Consider the following 15,360-nt stretch of genomic DNA (forward strand, 5'->3'; position numbering starts at 1 on the left):
ATCAAAGGAATTGGTGGAGCCACGACAAAAAGTACATTTGACTTTTTTTTCCACGTTCAATCATATCCGATTCTTGGAGACTGCCTGGACAAGTCCCCGCAGTTATCTTGGCAAGGTTTTTTAGTTATTTATTTAATTATTTTTCAAATTTCTATTACCGCCCAATAGTTTGCCATTGCCTTCTTTCTAGGGCTGAGAGAAAGTGACTGGCCCAAGGACATTTGATTTAGTTCATATTTGATTTTAATTATGTTTAAATTATGATTAATGTGATTTAAGACATTAAAAATTACAATACACTATCAACTTTTTGAAGAAGGAAAAAAGGGCCCTAGTTTGGGACCTCAGATTGTCTCCTATTTTTGGATATTTCACACCTACTGCGAAAGACTGACAAATTAAGCTAATGGACAAAATAATCCTCAGAGAGGCAATACTTTCTCATTAGCACATTCTGAAGTATGGGAAAGAAAAGTACAGACAGAAGAGAAGTGCTGGGGAACATCTAAGGAAGTCACTTCAAGAGCATCAGACCTAGGGCTTTTCCCAGATAACACAAACTTCTCACCAAGGTAGTTCAGAGAATGATTAAGTTCCCAGATGTCAATGTGGACAGATCCTTTGGGAATCAGTATCACCTTCTCATAGCCTGAAAGACAATTTAAAAAACTGAATGAGGAATTTATAACCAAGTGCTTACGTTTTTTCAGCACCGTTGTAAGTCCAAACTGTCACTAAACAAATGGTTGTTAAGTGAGGACTACCTGTATGTTCACACAATATGCTAGGCTAGGCTAAAAAGAGGTCATGTAATTGTGGTTAAATATACTGTGGGAACTCAACCACAGTCTTAATACATTGTGTTAACCTGGCCATGATATTAAACTCTAATATGGTTTATTTGTTGGGGAACAACATGTTATGTGAACATAGGAAGTGTTTTGTTAATCCTCATTTAGGATACTGTATAAACTCAGGAACAGAGACAGAAGGGACTGATCAAGTCATCTGTTCCTACCCCATCTCCAAATGAGAGTCTTGTAACTGCAGCAAGATTTTTCAAGGATGAAAATAGAATCTAAACTGTATTAATTTAAATTTGTGCATTTACAGTATATAGTGATCATACACATGAGTAAGCGGAACACTAGTTTAGCCAACCAGCTTTCTCTTTCCCCAGGTTTTCAGGTGAATAGACAAATATATTTTTAAATGCACATTTTCTATATTTATTTGTTCATTTGGCAATTCCTGCATTATCATTGTAATCATCCTTGAAAACATATTTTGAAAGTTGCAAAACAGCTCTTGTGACAAAGGGCATGTGACGTTCCAGATTCTGGCCAATAGGTAATGTTTACAAGCAAAACTTCCCAATTCAAACTCAGTGGATGCTTGTTTTTTAAAAAAACAAATTGCCTCAAAATAGAAGTACATTTGTGTGAAGTGATGCCAGCCGTCTGCTTGTGACAGCGGTCTCATTTTTAAACCTACTGAGTCACAAAGTCATCCTCACCTCCATCAGGTAGTGAATGGTTGAAGATCCCTTCAATGGTTTCACAGGTGCTCCCATCTCCTCCACAGACCCGGCATTTGTCCTCCTTGGTATCTGAGCCTAGGATGCGGTCACAGCCCACATGCTTATGAGAAATAAATGGAAAAGGTTTGTGGATCTGGTGCTACCACTTTAATAGCATTCCCACTAGTATCTCTAAAAACTTAAGAATGCTCCTGGATCAGATTAAAAACCCTCCCATTTCCCAGTGGCCATTCAGGGGCTGCCAGGAACCCTACATAAAGAAATAGCCCTTCCCTGTTGTTTGATGCTAGGCTGCCTCTATTTGCTGAATTGTACCAAAGGTTCATCATGGCACCTTCAGAAGTTCACAGGCATGGGATAAAAGCAACTGCCTTTCCTGTTGCTGTTTCTCAACAAATATTATCAAGACTCTTGATGCTGTTATTTTTTAACATGACTAATAGCTAATGACAGATCCATCTCTCATCAATCTGTCTCATCAGCTTTTATAGCCACCTGAACAAATGCCCTGAATATGTCTGTGCCAGTGAATTCCATCGGTTAATTCTCCACTGTAAGAAGAGGTATTAATGCATCTAATTATATTCTTGCATTTGCCCACAAATTAAGTCCCAGAAGTAGCACATTGTGCTGGAGTGATAGGCAGAGAATATGGGCAGGAAAGATCAATGGCTTGAGCAGCACGTGGTCACCTTGCACTCTCCGCTGACACAGATGTCATGGGAGTCCTGACGGCAGGGCGTTCCATCGATGACAGCTGCAGCCCTCTCTGTGTAGAAGTTAAAACCTTCTGCCAAACAGTTGAGTGAGCAGGACTTGACACCACCTACAAGCAGGGAGGTAATTCACACTTGTGCATCAAAAGCTGGATTGCAGAATAATACCTTTACTGAATGCTGAAGGTATGCCTAATTATGCAAAAAAAAAGTGCATTTGTGATGTGTTATGGCACAGGTCCCAAGCCTCTTCCTCTGCCACAGCCATCGGGTTTGTGATGAGAAAACTGCATTTTTGTACCCAATATCACACACAGCCTTCTGGGGGACAATGCAATTTCTGTACAATTTTACATCTTGCCAAATTATGTGCCACAACAAATAAAGCTGAGAGCTGGTTTGGTGTAGTGGCTAAGGTGCTAGGCTGGAAACTGGGATACTGTGTGTTCTAGTCCTCCATTAGGTATGAAAGGGAGGACTTTGGGCCAGTCATACTCTCTCAGCACAACCAACCTCACAGGGTGGTTGTTATGAGGAAAACAGGAGGCTGGAGTATTTGGTATATATACTGCTTTGAGTTGACCAAAAATAAAAGTGGGATAAAACCTGATTAAATTCTCCCTGGAGTCCCAGTAGATATTGTAGGAGGAGAGCCACATTAGTCTATGGTAGCCAAAAATCAGGAGTTTGATAGTACCTTTTCAAACTAACAAATGTTAGTTAATTTGGTGTTACCAGACTCCTGATTCTGGGGGTCCTAGAAATCTCCAAGATATATATCTACAAAAGGGAAGTTATCTATGGTTTTTCTATCTGAATTATTCTTCACTGACTTTAACTCTTGGGTGAGATTCAGGCAATGAAGATAATAGCCTATTTTCAGAAGTCGTCTTACTGCTTCCTAGAATGCTCTGGGCTGGCCTCTTTCCAATCTGCCTCTGCTCAGGAATATGATTCTGCCCTGTTCTGCAGTAGTAATATTTAATTACTGAATCATTCCTGAACCAGAGGAGTGATTCACCCTCTCATCAGGCTGCCCATTATTTTTCTATATGAGTCCTTGTAGTAAAATCCAGAGAGGCTTCTTGGAGATCAATTCTTGTTAGTTTTCTAACAGGAAACATTTTTGAGTTGATCAAGGAAATTAATCTATAGGAGAAAAGGGCTGTTTAGGTGCCATAGGTTATTTATTCATTTATTTAATTGCTATAGCCATCCATCTCAACAAGTGACTCTGGGCACTTCCAAACAAGTTATACTATATTTCCAAATGGTAATTTCCTCCCCCTTGGGAAGCATGTTTCCCTATTGATAACATGTGAAAAATCCTTGATGCAATGTTTTGGTTCCTTTGGAAAACCCATCTGAATTTTCTTCCTTGTTTTAGAAAAGAGTGAAACTTGTGATCTAGTCATTTGATCCTGTGCTTCAGTGATTGTTTTTCAACTGGAGCATTAGCTTGTCATGTTCCCACCGTCCAGCTCCCAGTTAGCATTTCAAGTGGCCCTGTTTAGTAACATGCTGTTATGATTCTGCTTTTTGGGGAAAAACCCTTGAATGTGGTTTGGCTGCTGTTTCACTCACAGAAAATGCTGGTTTCATATGGCGTGCTAGAATACTACCTTCACATGTTTACTCTGTACAGTAATGCAGATCCAATGCCAGGGTGAACATAAGGCTTTTGTTTTCTTGTACAGAATTTTCAAAAATGTATCTCCCCTTTCGCCATTAAAGCAGCTTATCAGGAGGAACATGTTGCAAATGGCTGGACAGAAGTATACACGTGCATTGATCATGAATGAGTTACCGTGGAGGAAGGCACTAGAAACGTATTGCTACTCTTTTTGAGAAGTTATTGAGAAGAGATATGTATTGCAGTAATTCATGGAGTAATAGCAGCTCTAAGGATAGTTAACAATGGCCAGTGTGAAACAAAGAATAAGCACTGTTTGGCTGGTACTCCTTGCACTCAGCTGTTGACTCTGGACTCAAGAAGTGAACTTGACTCACAACTATACAGACAACACCATAACAAGCACGTTTAAGATGTGCAGGTAGTGAGGACTATGCAGAAACTGTGAGTTAGCTTTACAACGCTTTGAAAATTAATTTGCATATAGGTAGACTGACAGCATGACAGATTTTTGTGGCTGGGTTCACACAATTAGACAAAAATGGGACTGGGGAATTTAGACTAAGATACCATGGGGTTGGGGAATTTGTTGTTCAACATATTGAGAGAATCCAGTCATTGTCTTAGCAAGTTCTGTGAACTAGGCCATCATGTTAAGCCATAACATGGTTTATTTGTCTATCCTAGCAAGTTTCACAAACCAAGGTTACAAAGAGCTGGAGCTTTTAGAATTTTGCATTGCTGTAGTACACAAGTTCATGTGTTTCTTTAACAGTGTTTATTACCTTCCCAAACTTATCATTTATAAATTCCTAAATTTAACATCATTCCAAGTAAAAGCAATCAATAACTGACTACTTATGATAGATGTCCAGGTACAACTAGAGTCCAAAAGCATCCTGATAGAACACTGCTTTAACTTGCTGACAAAATGCAAGGAAGGTTGGAACCTCCACTGAGAATGTTTATCATCTGGTTGAACTCCATGTACCCTGCAAGAAGGGAGATCCTCAATGGGGCCTCTTTAGATTTCTCTACTGGATGGGAGAATTCTCCTTTGGCAAGGCATTGCCTCATGTGCTGCATGTATAGGGCTTTTAAAGGTAATGACTAGCCTTTAGAATTGGGTCCAGAAGCCTACTGACAAATGCAGCATCTTCAAGAACAGGGTTGCGAGAATAGGGGTGGCCCTATTAGTAGTCTAGGGGTTGCATTTTGTACCAGCTGTAACTTCCAGGAAAATCTCTAAAGACAGCCCGTCAGTTAGAAACCAGCCATGGCTGGTAGATCTAGTGGCCAACAATCAGATTAACCAGATCAAGGAACAGCACCCTCTCTCACTTCCTCGGATCCTGTTTGTAAACCCTTATGCTAAGATAGTACATGCCAGGCAGCGGCCTGTCCTCATTGGACAGCCAGGCTGCAGTGGATGGGGCTTTAGTGATGCAGCTGATCAATATATGAGGGATGTGTTGTTTTGTATTGCCAGAACCTGAAAACAAATTTTGGGATGAAGTACCATGTTTTTGCAGCTGCTTTCAAGTTCTGTGTTGTTTCTTTCTGTGATTGTGTGGAGCTACCCCAAGGTTGATTAGATTCTTGGGTTTGCCCCAAAAAGCTGACTGGGGGAAAGTACTTTGACTCACAATTGCCCTGATACTATTTTGGGTTAAAAGTGCTCCCGGCCTTACTAACAGGATAAGCAGGTACATGCCACCCTCTGGACCCTTAACTGACCTGCTTAAGTGTGTTGTCAGAACCCAGGCTATTTTATCAGTAATTGGAACCCCTTTAGACTAGGAGAGTCAAATTTGAAGTCATGCCTACAAATCTGAACAAAGAGAATTGATTAAAGATCGTTCTGTCCCCTTACAACTTTTAAAATTCATTTCAGCTCTGGGTCCCTGGAGCTCAACACTGCTCAGCTCCTTCAGAGGGTTAGCAGCTGAGAAACCTGGAGCTCATTAACAGATGTCTCTGAGGTGGCTTGGCTCAATGGCTGCGTCTGAGCGTTTAGCAAAAACAGATGGAAAAGTGGAAAGGAATCTCAGTTTGAAGGATGTAAGCCAGGATATGCAGCTTTTGTCTTTTTTTTTGGCCCGGGTCACAGTTGACTTTTGAGCCACATGCCAGAGTCTACTCTGCAAAAAGGGGTGGGACCAAGTTTAAGGAGCTGAGCACGTTTCGGGGAAAATGACGAGAATGTTGATAAGTTGGGGAACCATGCCCTATAAAGAATAATTTAAAAAACTAGGAATGTTAGTCCGCAGGACAGAACATTAAAGGAAAACACAATGCTGTTTTTTCAATTACTGTACCGTAATAGCTGTTAAGGGGAAGATAATGTGGACCTGCTTTCTGTGATTCCATGGGGCAGGAGTAGAACTAATGGGGAGAAATGGCAGGTCAGCCACTGGGCTAAACCTAAGGGGAACCTTCCTATTAATATTAACTATTTGACAATGGAACAGCCTACCTTGAGGAATGATGGCCTCTGCTTTGCTGCAGGTGTTTTAAGCAGAGGCTGTAAATTTGTCTGCTGGGGACACTGAAGTTGCAAGATTTCTGCACACAGCAGGGAACTGGATGACCTTCAAAAATCCTTCCAACTTTAGAATCCTACAAAGTATATGGGGGGGGCACATTTTGGGCAGTTGGGTGCTGCAAATTTTTCTTGAACTTTTCCTTAGGGGGAATGAAGGCTGCAATAATGCTAGCCAGAATGTCCTTCTCTTAGACGTTTCTGAGTTTATCAGTGGATACCAGAAGAGTTCAGCCTCCTTCTTTCCCTTCTGTTTGCTTTCAATTTACCTGGGGAATTGTGAATGCCTATTTCCTGGGGTGAAACATTATTTCCTTAGAAGAAACACTCAGGGCAATGTTTCTTAACCCCAATGTATGGACTTCAACTCCCATGCCGGCTGGGGAATTCTGGGAGTTGAAGTCATACATCTTAAAGTTGCTGAGGTTGAGAAACACTGCTCTAGGGTATCAGGAACTGTTTTAACAGCCTACTTTTTGCTTCTCCATCCCACAGCTCTTGTCCCAAGGGAATTAGCTGTAATAATCATTCAGTTAGAAATCATCCACTCTTTTGACAATCTTCCCTATCTTCCTTCCACTCCCCAGTCTTTCCTGTGTTGTCTCTCCCTTGTCTATGTCCGCTGCCTTGTAGATATTTATATATTGGGGGTGGGGGGAATGCGAAATTCCACACAAGGTTGTGAGTTAAATCTCTGAAAAAGGCTGAGCTCCGCACTTCCCTTGTTGTGCCTCCTTTTGGAGTCATAAATCAGAGTTGAAAAATAGGAGCTGGCTGGAAGACAGGTTGATTTGGAGGGCTGGCCTGCCCTGCCTTCTATCTCCCATGTCTGTCTAAGGAGGAAGAGGGAAGCCATTTTCTCTGCTGCCTGTAGGGCCAGATTAAGGCGAACTGATGTCCTACGCACAGCCCAGCAATGGTACCTCTCGGCCCTTCCATTGCTTAACTGACAAGACATGAAGACTCAGTAAGCACCGAAGGTAAAATAAGAGAATAAAAATTCAGTTTTCTTCCAGGCCATCTCCTAGGCTGGACTTTACAACTATATTAAATATAACCTTTTTTTTTAAAATTAACTCTAATAGAGCTAAGCCATATAAGCCATTTTTTAAAATCCATTCAATCCTTTTCAATTCTCAGAGGCTGCCTCTTCAAGTCCCTGCAATTTTCTTGGTAAGGTTTTTCAGAAGTGGTTTGCCATTGCCCCCTTCCTAGGGCTGAGAGAAAGTGACTGGCCCCAAATCCCCTAGCTGGCTTTGTGCCTAAGGCAGCACAAGAACTCATGGTCTCCCAGTTTCTAGCCTGGTGCTTTAACTGCTACACCAAACTGGCTCTCATAAGCCAATTATTTACTTATAAATAGGGCAATGGAAAAAAGGCAAATTCTCAATACTTTTGAAAGCATTTTTAAATGACATTGTTTTAAGGGGAAAAATGCAAATACAAAAATTTATTGGAAACTAGTGTGGCAGTGAAAGACTTAAGGGCATGATAGCTAGGGGGAAAAACTTGGTGCCCCATTCTCTTGCTGCCCAAAGCACGTGCTTATTTTGCTTAATGGCTGATCCAGGGAGGGCTGACTGATATCAGTGCTCACATGATATGGCTGAACCAATCAGCTGTTACCCCAAAGTTTATACCGTTGGCATTTGTTTTTGCAAGGACCAAGCCACTATGTTACTATGGTAACAAATCACTCTGGCAGGGTGAACAGGTCAAACTTAAGAATCCTCAGTTTGGGTGTGAAAAGAATGACCATATAAGGAAATTGCCTGGAAGGAACTTGCCTGGGCTTCTTACTAGGTTCAGTTTCCTTTCTACCGGCCTCCTTCCAGTCTTCTCTGAGTGCGTGTGAACGCGTAAGCTTGTAAATATGTTATTGTGCTTTCTGTAAATACATTTATTTTTATAGAAATGCCTGGTGTGTGTTTTTTCTGATCTCTCTGGCCAAATGCTTTCCAGCAATCTCTGACAGGTTATGGGCCCAGTAAACCCCCAGAGAGAGCAGAGAGATCAGCTCCACACCTCATACACAATTTAAAGGCAGGTAGCAAAGACCTGTGAAGATTTTCTTTGGAGCTGCCTGGAGATTTTCCAGCCACTGCTGGTCTGCAGGATAAAGAAGCCAGCTGAGGTGACTTGCAAAAGAAGGAAGAAGCCATGGCTGCCTCCCAGCCCTCAGCGATGCCTCTTGAGCATCTATCAGAGACCAACTACTTGAATTGGGCCCTGAAGATGGAGATGTATCTTCGCAGAGAGAATCTTTGGATGCCAGTTGGTGAGCAAACCCCCCAAAATCCCAGTGCTGAATGGCTTAGACAGGATGAGTGGGCTAGAGCCACCATTATCCTGGGAGTTGAGGACAATCAGCTAGTGCACGTGCGTGGCATGCAGTCTGCAAAGCAAATTTGGGACACTTTGAGAGACTTGTATGTAAAGGCAACAGCAGGGAGTAAAGTTACCCTGACAAAAAAGCTGTACAAAGCCTGCCTTGCAGAAGGAGATAGCCTTCCTGAGCACCTGCGTTATATTCAGCAGCTGTTTGTTGAGTTGCAGGAGAGAGGAATGGAATTTACACCTCTCACAAAATCCTATATCCTCCTGTCCTCACTGAATGAAACGTGGGACATGCTGATTTGTACCCTGGAGGCTATGCCTGAAGCAGACCTCACCCCATCGTATGTTACACAGAGCTTACTCGCTGAATGGGAGAAGAGAGAGGAAAGATCACCCCCCATCTCTTCTGGAAAGATGCAGCATCAGAAAGTAAGGGAAAAGAAGGGAAAAGAAGCTGAGGCTACAGCACTAACCAGCCAGCGATGCTTCAACTGTGGTTCAGCTGGACATTTGCAGAAAGACTGTGCCTTGAGACCCAAGAGTAGAAAGACAGAGGGCACAAGACACAAGGGCAACACAGAAGAAGGCTCTTCAGACAACCCAAATTGCACAGGTTGCTGAGAAGGGTAATTCTGATGTATGGGTGTTAGATTCTGGGGCCAGTTGTCATTTATGTAATTGTAAAAGCTCTTTTGTGTCACTGTCTAAAACTGAAAGACAAAGTGTATCTTTGGCTGATGGGTCTGTGACCAAAATTATGGGACAAGGTGACATGTATTTATCCTGCTTGGGAGAAACTGTGAAAGGTGTGTTGTATGTGCCAAATTTACAGTCAGACCTTTTATCTCTGGCACACGTGGCTGCAACAGGGTATGTCATAACGTTTAAGAAAAATGGTTGTGAGATACGTAAAAATGGGAAATTGTGTGCTACTGGTATGTTAAAAGACTCCTTGTGCGTTGTGCAAAATGCAAGGAAGCCAAGCTGCAAGGCTGCAGTTGGCAACACTCCATATCATGACCAATGTGGACATCTGATGCAAAGAAGATTTGGTCATGCTAATTTCAAGTATATAGCACAAATGCCACAGCTGTGTGCTGACTTAAAGGTAAAACCCTGTGACAAATACTTAGACTGTGTAGTTTGCAAAGAGTGCAAAACACTAAAAGCTCCTGTGAGTAAGCACAGTGACAGAGTTACAACTAGACCTTTGGAAATTGTACACTCTGACATTATTGGTCCTTTTGCTCCAAGTCTTGGACAAGCAAGGTATGCAATGACCATCATTGATGATTTCTCAAGATACACATTTATCTACATCTTAAAACATAAAGATGAGGCATTTGAGAAATTTAAAGGTTTTGTGACATGGGCAAATGGAAAATTCCCAAGGCCTGTATCTGCACTCCAATGTGATAGAGGAGGAGAATACCTTTCTCACAAATTCAAAAGGTTCCTAGCTGAAAAAGGGATAGAACAAATTCTAACCCTTATACCCCTCCGCAAAATGGTGTTGCTGAAAGAAAGGGCAGAACCTTGCAAAATGGAATGTTATGCATGCTTAAAGATTCCAGATTATTGTTTAAATATTGGGCAGAAGGGATATCCACTGCCTGTTATATGCAAAACAGATTATATAACTCTGATTCAGGATACTCCATTCCATTTGTTTTATGGTGTGAAACCAAAGGGAAACCATCTTAGAGTGTTTGATAGCACTGCATGGGTTCGTATTCCAAAACAGCAGAGAAGGAAAGGAGGCCCCACAACAAAGAAAGCCATCTTTGTTGGCTATGAACAAAGCCAAAGGAGCTACAGGTTCATAGTGGGAGATAAATTAATAATTAGCAAAAGCGCTTCTTTTGCTGAGCAAAACTGGGGGAGATTAAATTCTAGCTCTCCAGTTGATCTAACTACAATAGAACAGCAAGGACTTGCTGATAGTGATCTTTTGCCTAGTGAGGACATTAAGCCAGAAAAGCAAACTGAAGATCTGTCTGATGAGACAGATGCTTCTCAGGAAAGTGATAGGAGTCAAAATTTAAGCCCTGTATTACCTTGCAGATCTCAGAGAAGTAATAAAGGTGTTCCTCCATCACGTTTTCAGGCTGAAATAGTAAAGGCTTTTCACATATTCACAGAACCTGAGTCTTTAGAACAAATGAATGCTTTACCACCTGAGACTGCACAAAATTGGCATTCTGCCATGCAACAGGAATTAGCATCCTTGAAAGAAAATAAAACATGGAAACTGGTAAATCTACCTCCCAATGAACGCTGTCTAGGTTGTAGGTGGGTTTTCAAACTGAAAAGGGATGCTGATGGCAAAATCCAAAAATATAAAGCAAGGTTGGTTGCAAAAGGGTTCACTCAAAGGAAAGATTTAGACTTTGACAAGACTTTTGCACCAGTTACTAAAGGTGAATCAATTAGATTGCTGTTAAAAATTGCTGCACTCAAAGGAATGTCAGTTCACCACTATGACATTCAAACTGCATTTCTCTATGGTGATTTAGACCACAAATTATACATGCAGCAACCCCCTGACTATGAAAAAGGGGAGAATCTGGTCTGTGAACTGCAGAAATCAATCTGTGGTTTAAAACAAGCTGCTAGATCCTGGAATCAAAAAGTAGATGAAAAACTGCAGAGTTTAGGTTTTGTAAAAGGAAATGCAGATCTCAGTGACAGGAAATCCAATTCTGGGATTTTTAATTCAATTTGCTGGGTCAAGCTTAGGCTGGCATTCTAGAAAACAAACTCTTGCTGTACCAAGACACAGGAGAGTTGACAAAAAAAAATTGGTTTGTGTCTTACTCCTTAGCAAAACAAAGGGGAGTGTTGGCATTTGATTGTTTTTGCAAGGACCAAGCCACTATGTTACTATGGTAACAAATCACTCTGGCAGGGTGAACAGGTCAAACCTGCCTGGTGTGTGTTTTTTCTGATCTCTTGGGCCAAACTCCTTCCAGCAATCTCTGACATATGCACTGGTACACCATGAATGGATGATCATTAATATTCTCGTCAAAAGAATGGAATCAATTTCTGTGTCCTCCCTGTGCAATAATAGGGAAGGACAAGGGCATCTACCGATGGGTTCAAAATCTGCATGATGGCCCCTGCCCCCTTGACCAGGATATGCCACTCATTTACACTATGTAGATGAGGAAGTAGGGAAATAAAATTAAGGCAGAATGCCTTGGAAAGCACCAAATTTGTGAAATTATAGTAAGTCACAGTTTGTTTCAGAAGCTGGACTTCAGTTAATGCTCTCAACTCTGCTTAGAGGACATAGCTGATCAGGGGTATTTGGGGCTAAAATAGACCTCTGTTTTCCCTCCCACAGGCTGGGTTTAGCTGTTTGCACAATATGATACACTCTCCTTTGGTCCATTTAAAATGTATAAACAGGGCCTGTGGGTGTGATGGTGCAAATGGTAATAGTTTTCCCACAACCATCTTGCTTCTTTCCTTCATAGACCCTGAGAAGCAGGGCTTATCCTATTTGACTCCTGCCAACTGTAGAATATTGTGTCCTTACAGGCCAGTCTGGCTGACGAATGGGCTACCTCACTTGGACAAATTGAGTCATGCTGGTGGCCTTCAAGGGTACAACTGCACTGAAGTAATCCAAACACAAAGTTATCAGAAGAGCTAAGTCAATTTTCCCCCATCTTTTTACTGCTTGGAATTCTGCTTTGTGCTGCTCTCTCCTTCTAATTTTTGAAGGAGGAATTTCAAAAATTAATTCCAAATCTGAAACATCTTTGCCATTATGTTAGCAGCAAATGGGTTTACACAACACACTGGTCCTGAGTTAACAAAATTGCTATGTTCACATGATTTTGTTGTTGATTCGTTTAGTTGCTTCCGACTCTTCGTGACTTCATGGACCAGCCCACGCCAGAGCTTCCTCTCGGTCATCAACACCCCCAGCTCCCCCAGGGACGAGTCCGTCACCTCTAGAATATCATCCATCCATCTTGCCCTTGGTCAGCCCCTCTTCCTTTTGCCCTCCACTCTCCCTAGCATCAGCATCTTCTCCAGGGTGTCCTGTCTTCTCATTATGTGGCCAAAGTATTTCAGTTTTGCCTTTAATATCATTCCCTCAAGTGAGCAGTCTGGCTTTATTTCCTGGAGTATGGACTGGTTGGATCTTCTTGCAGTCCAAGGCACTCTCAGAATTTTCCTCCAACACCACAGTTCAAAAGCATCGATCTTCCTTCTCTCAGCCTTCCTTATGGTCCAGCTCTCGCAGCCGTATGTTACTACAGGGAACACCATTGCTTTAACTATGCGGACCTTTGTTGTCAGTGTGATGTCTCTGCTCTTAACTATTTTATCGAGATTTGTCATTGCTCTCCCAAGGATTAAGCGTCTTCTGATTTCCTGACTGCAGTCAGCATCTGCAGTAATCTTCGCACCTAGAAATACAAAGTCTTTCACTGCTTCTACATTTTCTCCCTCTATTTGCCAGTTATCAATCAAGCTGGTTGCCATAATCTTGGTTTTTTTGAGGTTTAGCTGCAAACCAGCTTTTGCACTTTCTTCTTTCACCTTCATCATAAGGCTGCTCAGTTCCTCTTCGCTTTCAGCCATCAAAGTGGTATCATCTGCATATCTGAGATTCTTAATGTTTCTTCCAGCGATTTTAACTCCAGCCTTGGATTCCTCAAGCCCAGCATGTCGCATGATGTGTTCTGCGTACAAGTTGAATAGGTAGGGTGAGAGTATACAGCCCTGCCATACTCCTTTCCCAATCTTAAACCAGTCCGTTGTTCCGTGGTCTGTTCTTACTGTTGCTACTTGGTCGTTATACAGATTCTTCAGGAGGCAGACAAGATGACTTGGTATCCCCAGACCGCTAAGAACTTGCCACAATTTGTCATGGTCCACACAGTCAAAGGCTTTAGAATAGTCAATAAAACAGAAATAGATGTTTTTCTGAAACTCCCTGGCTTTTTCCATTATCCAGCGGATATTGGCAATTTGGTCCCTACTTCCTCTGCCTTTTCTAAACCCAGCTTGTACATCTGGCAATTCTCGCTCCATGAATTGCTGAAGTCTACCTTGCAGGATCTTGAGCATTACCTTACTGGCATGTGAAATGAGTGCCACTGTTCGATAGTTTGAACATTCTTTAGTGTTTCCCTTTTTTGGTATGGGGATATAAGTTGATTTTTTCCAATCTGATGGCCATTCTTGTGTTTTCCAAATTTGCTGGCATATAGCATGCATTACCTTGACAGCATCATCTTGGAAGGTTTTGAACAGTTCAGCTGGGATGCCGTCGTCTCCTGCTGCCTTGTTATCAGCAATGCTTCTTAAGGCCCACTCAACCTCACTCTTCAGGATGTCTGGCTCTAGCTCACTGACCACACCGTCAAAGCTATCCCTGCTATTGTTATCCTTGCTATACAGGTCTTCTGTATATTCTTGCCACCTTTTCTTGATCTCTTCTTCTTCTGTTAGGTCCTTGCCATCTTTGTTTTTGATCATACCCATTTTTACCTGGAATTTACCTCCGATGTTCACATGATAGGTTATGCTAAAAAAAAAACACGTTTCTGTGGCCTAATACCATGGCTGGTTTTCATTTAACTAAGACAGTGGTTGGATTCTCACAACCGCTGAACCACAAGCTAGCTATTTCCATTTTAGCCTAGCCTAGTCTAGCATGCTGTGTGAGCTCAACCAATTCTGTGTATGTACAGGTAGTCCACACTTAAGGACCATTTGGACTTACGATGGCGCTAAACCCAACTTACAACCAGTTCTTATACTTATGACCTTCACAATGTCCCTGCAGTCATGTGATTGCAATTTGGGTGCTTGGCAACCAGTTCGCATTTATGACCATCACAGCATCCTGTGATCACATGATCCCAATTTTCAACCTTCCCAGCTGGTTTATGGCAAGTAAAATCAATGGGGGACTGCATGATTCGCTTAACAACCACATGGTTCACTTAATGACCATGTGATTCACTTAATGACCATGGTGTTTTCTTTAACGACCGCTGCAAAAATGGTCATAATATCAGGTTGGATTTGCTTAACACCCACATCGCTTAGTGACCAAAATTCCAGTTTCAATTATGGTCATTAAGCAGGACTATGTCTTACGTGCCATTAAGAAAATGCATCAGAAAATATCTTAGATATGATAATTGATGCAATTGCATTCAAGACCCTTTTGTGCTTTGTTTTACTGATGTGTAACATGCACACCTGAGCATCAGTAAAACTCATCATAAAATGAATCCTGATATAGTCATATTGAAAACCATGCCAAAAATCCTCAGTCTTTTATTACATGCAGATTATTCAGGGAAAGGGCTCCACAAAGCAGGAATCTGTGGCAAACAGCATGTGCATAGGTCTTTGTATTACCCAAAAGGAAAATATAAAAACCAGAAACCATTGAGTCTAAACTGGAAACAAGACCAGGTAATCTGGAATCCTACTGAGAATGCATCCTTTGTTTTTAGACCATGACAGATGGTAGACAGTAGCTGTTAGATATGCTAATAGCAGTTTCAGTTCTCTGAGTGCTAAACATCACATATTATCCATGCAAAAAACCGCA

General features: G+C 41.7%; 1 protein-coding gene across 1 annotated transcript in view; it reads right to left on the reverse strand.

Moving 5' to 3' along the window:
* The window catches only part of ADAMTS10 (ADAM metallopeptidase with thrombospondin type 1 motif 10), a 63,671-nt gene that overhangs the window by 15,863 nt on the left and 32,448 nt on the right, over window positions 1-15,360 (reverse strand). Inside the window, exons 15-17 of the mRNA XM_063290793.1 lie at window positions 2,233-2,366; window positions 1,517-1,640; window positions 569-649 (exon numbers count right to left, since the gene is read on the reverse strand). Of these exons, the coding sequence (XP_063146863.1) occupies window positions 569-649; window positions 1,517-1,640; window positions 2,233-2,366 (339 nt within the window). The remainder of the gene's footprint in view (window positions 1-568; window positions 650-1,516; window positions 1,641-2,232; window positions 2,367-15,360) is intronic.

The sequence above is a fragment of the Candoia aspera genome, chromosome 1 (genome assembly GCF_035149785.1).
Source record: "Candoia aspera isolate rCanAsp1 chromosome 1, rCanAsp1.hap2, whole genome shotgun sequence".
NCBI classification, from domain to species: Eukaryota; Metazoa; Chordata; class Lepidosauria; order Squamata; family Boidae; genus Candoia; species Candoia aspera.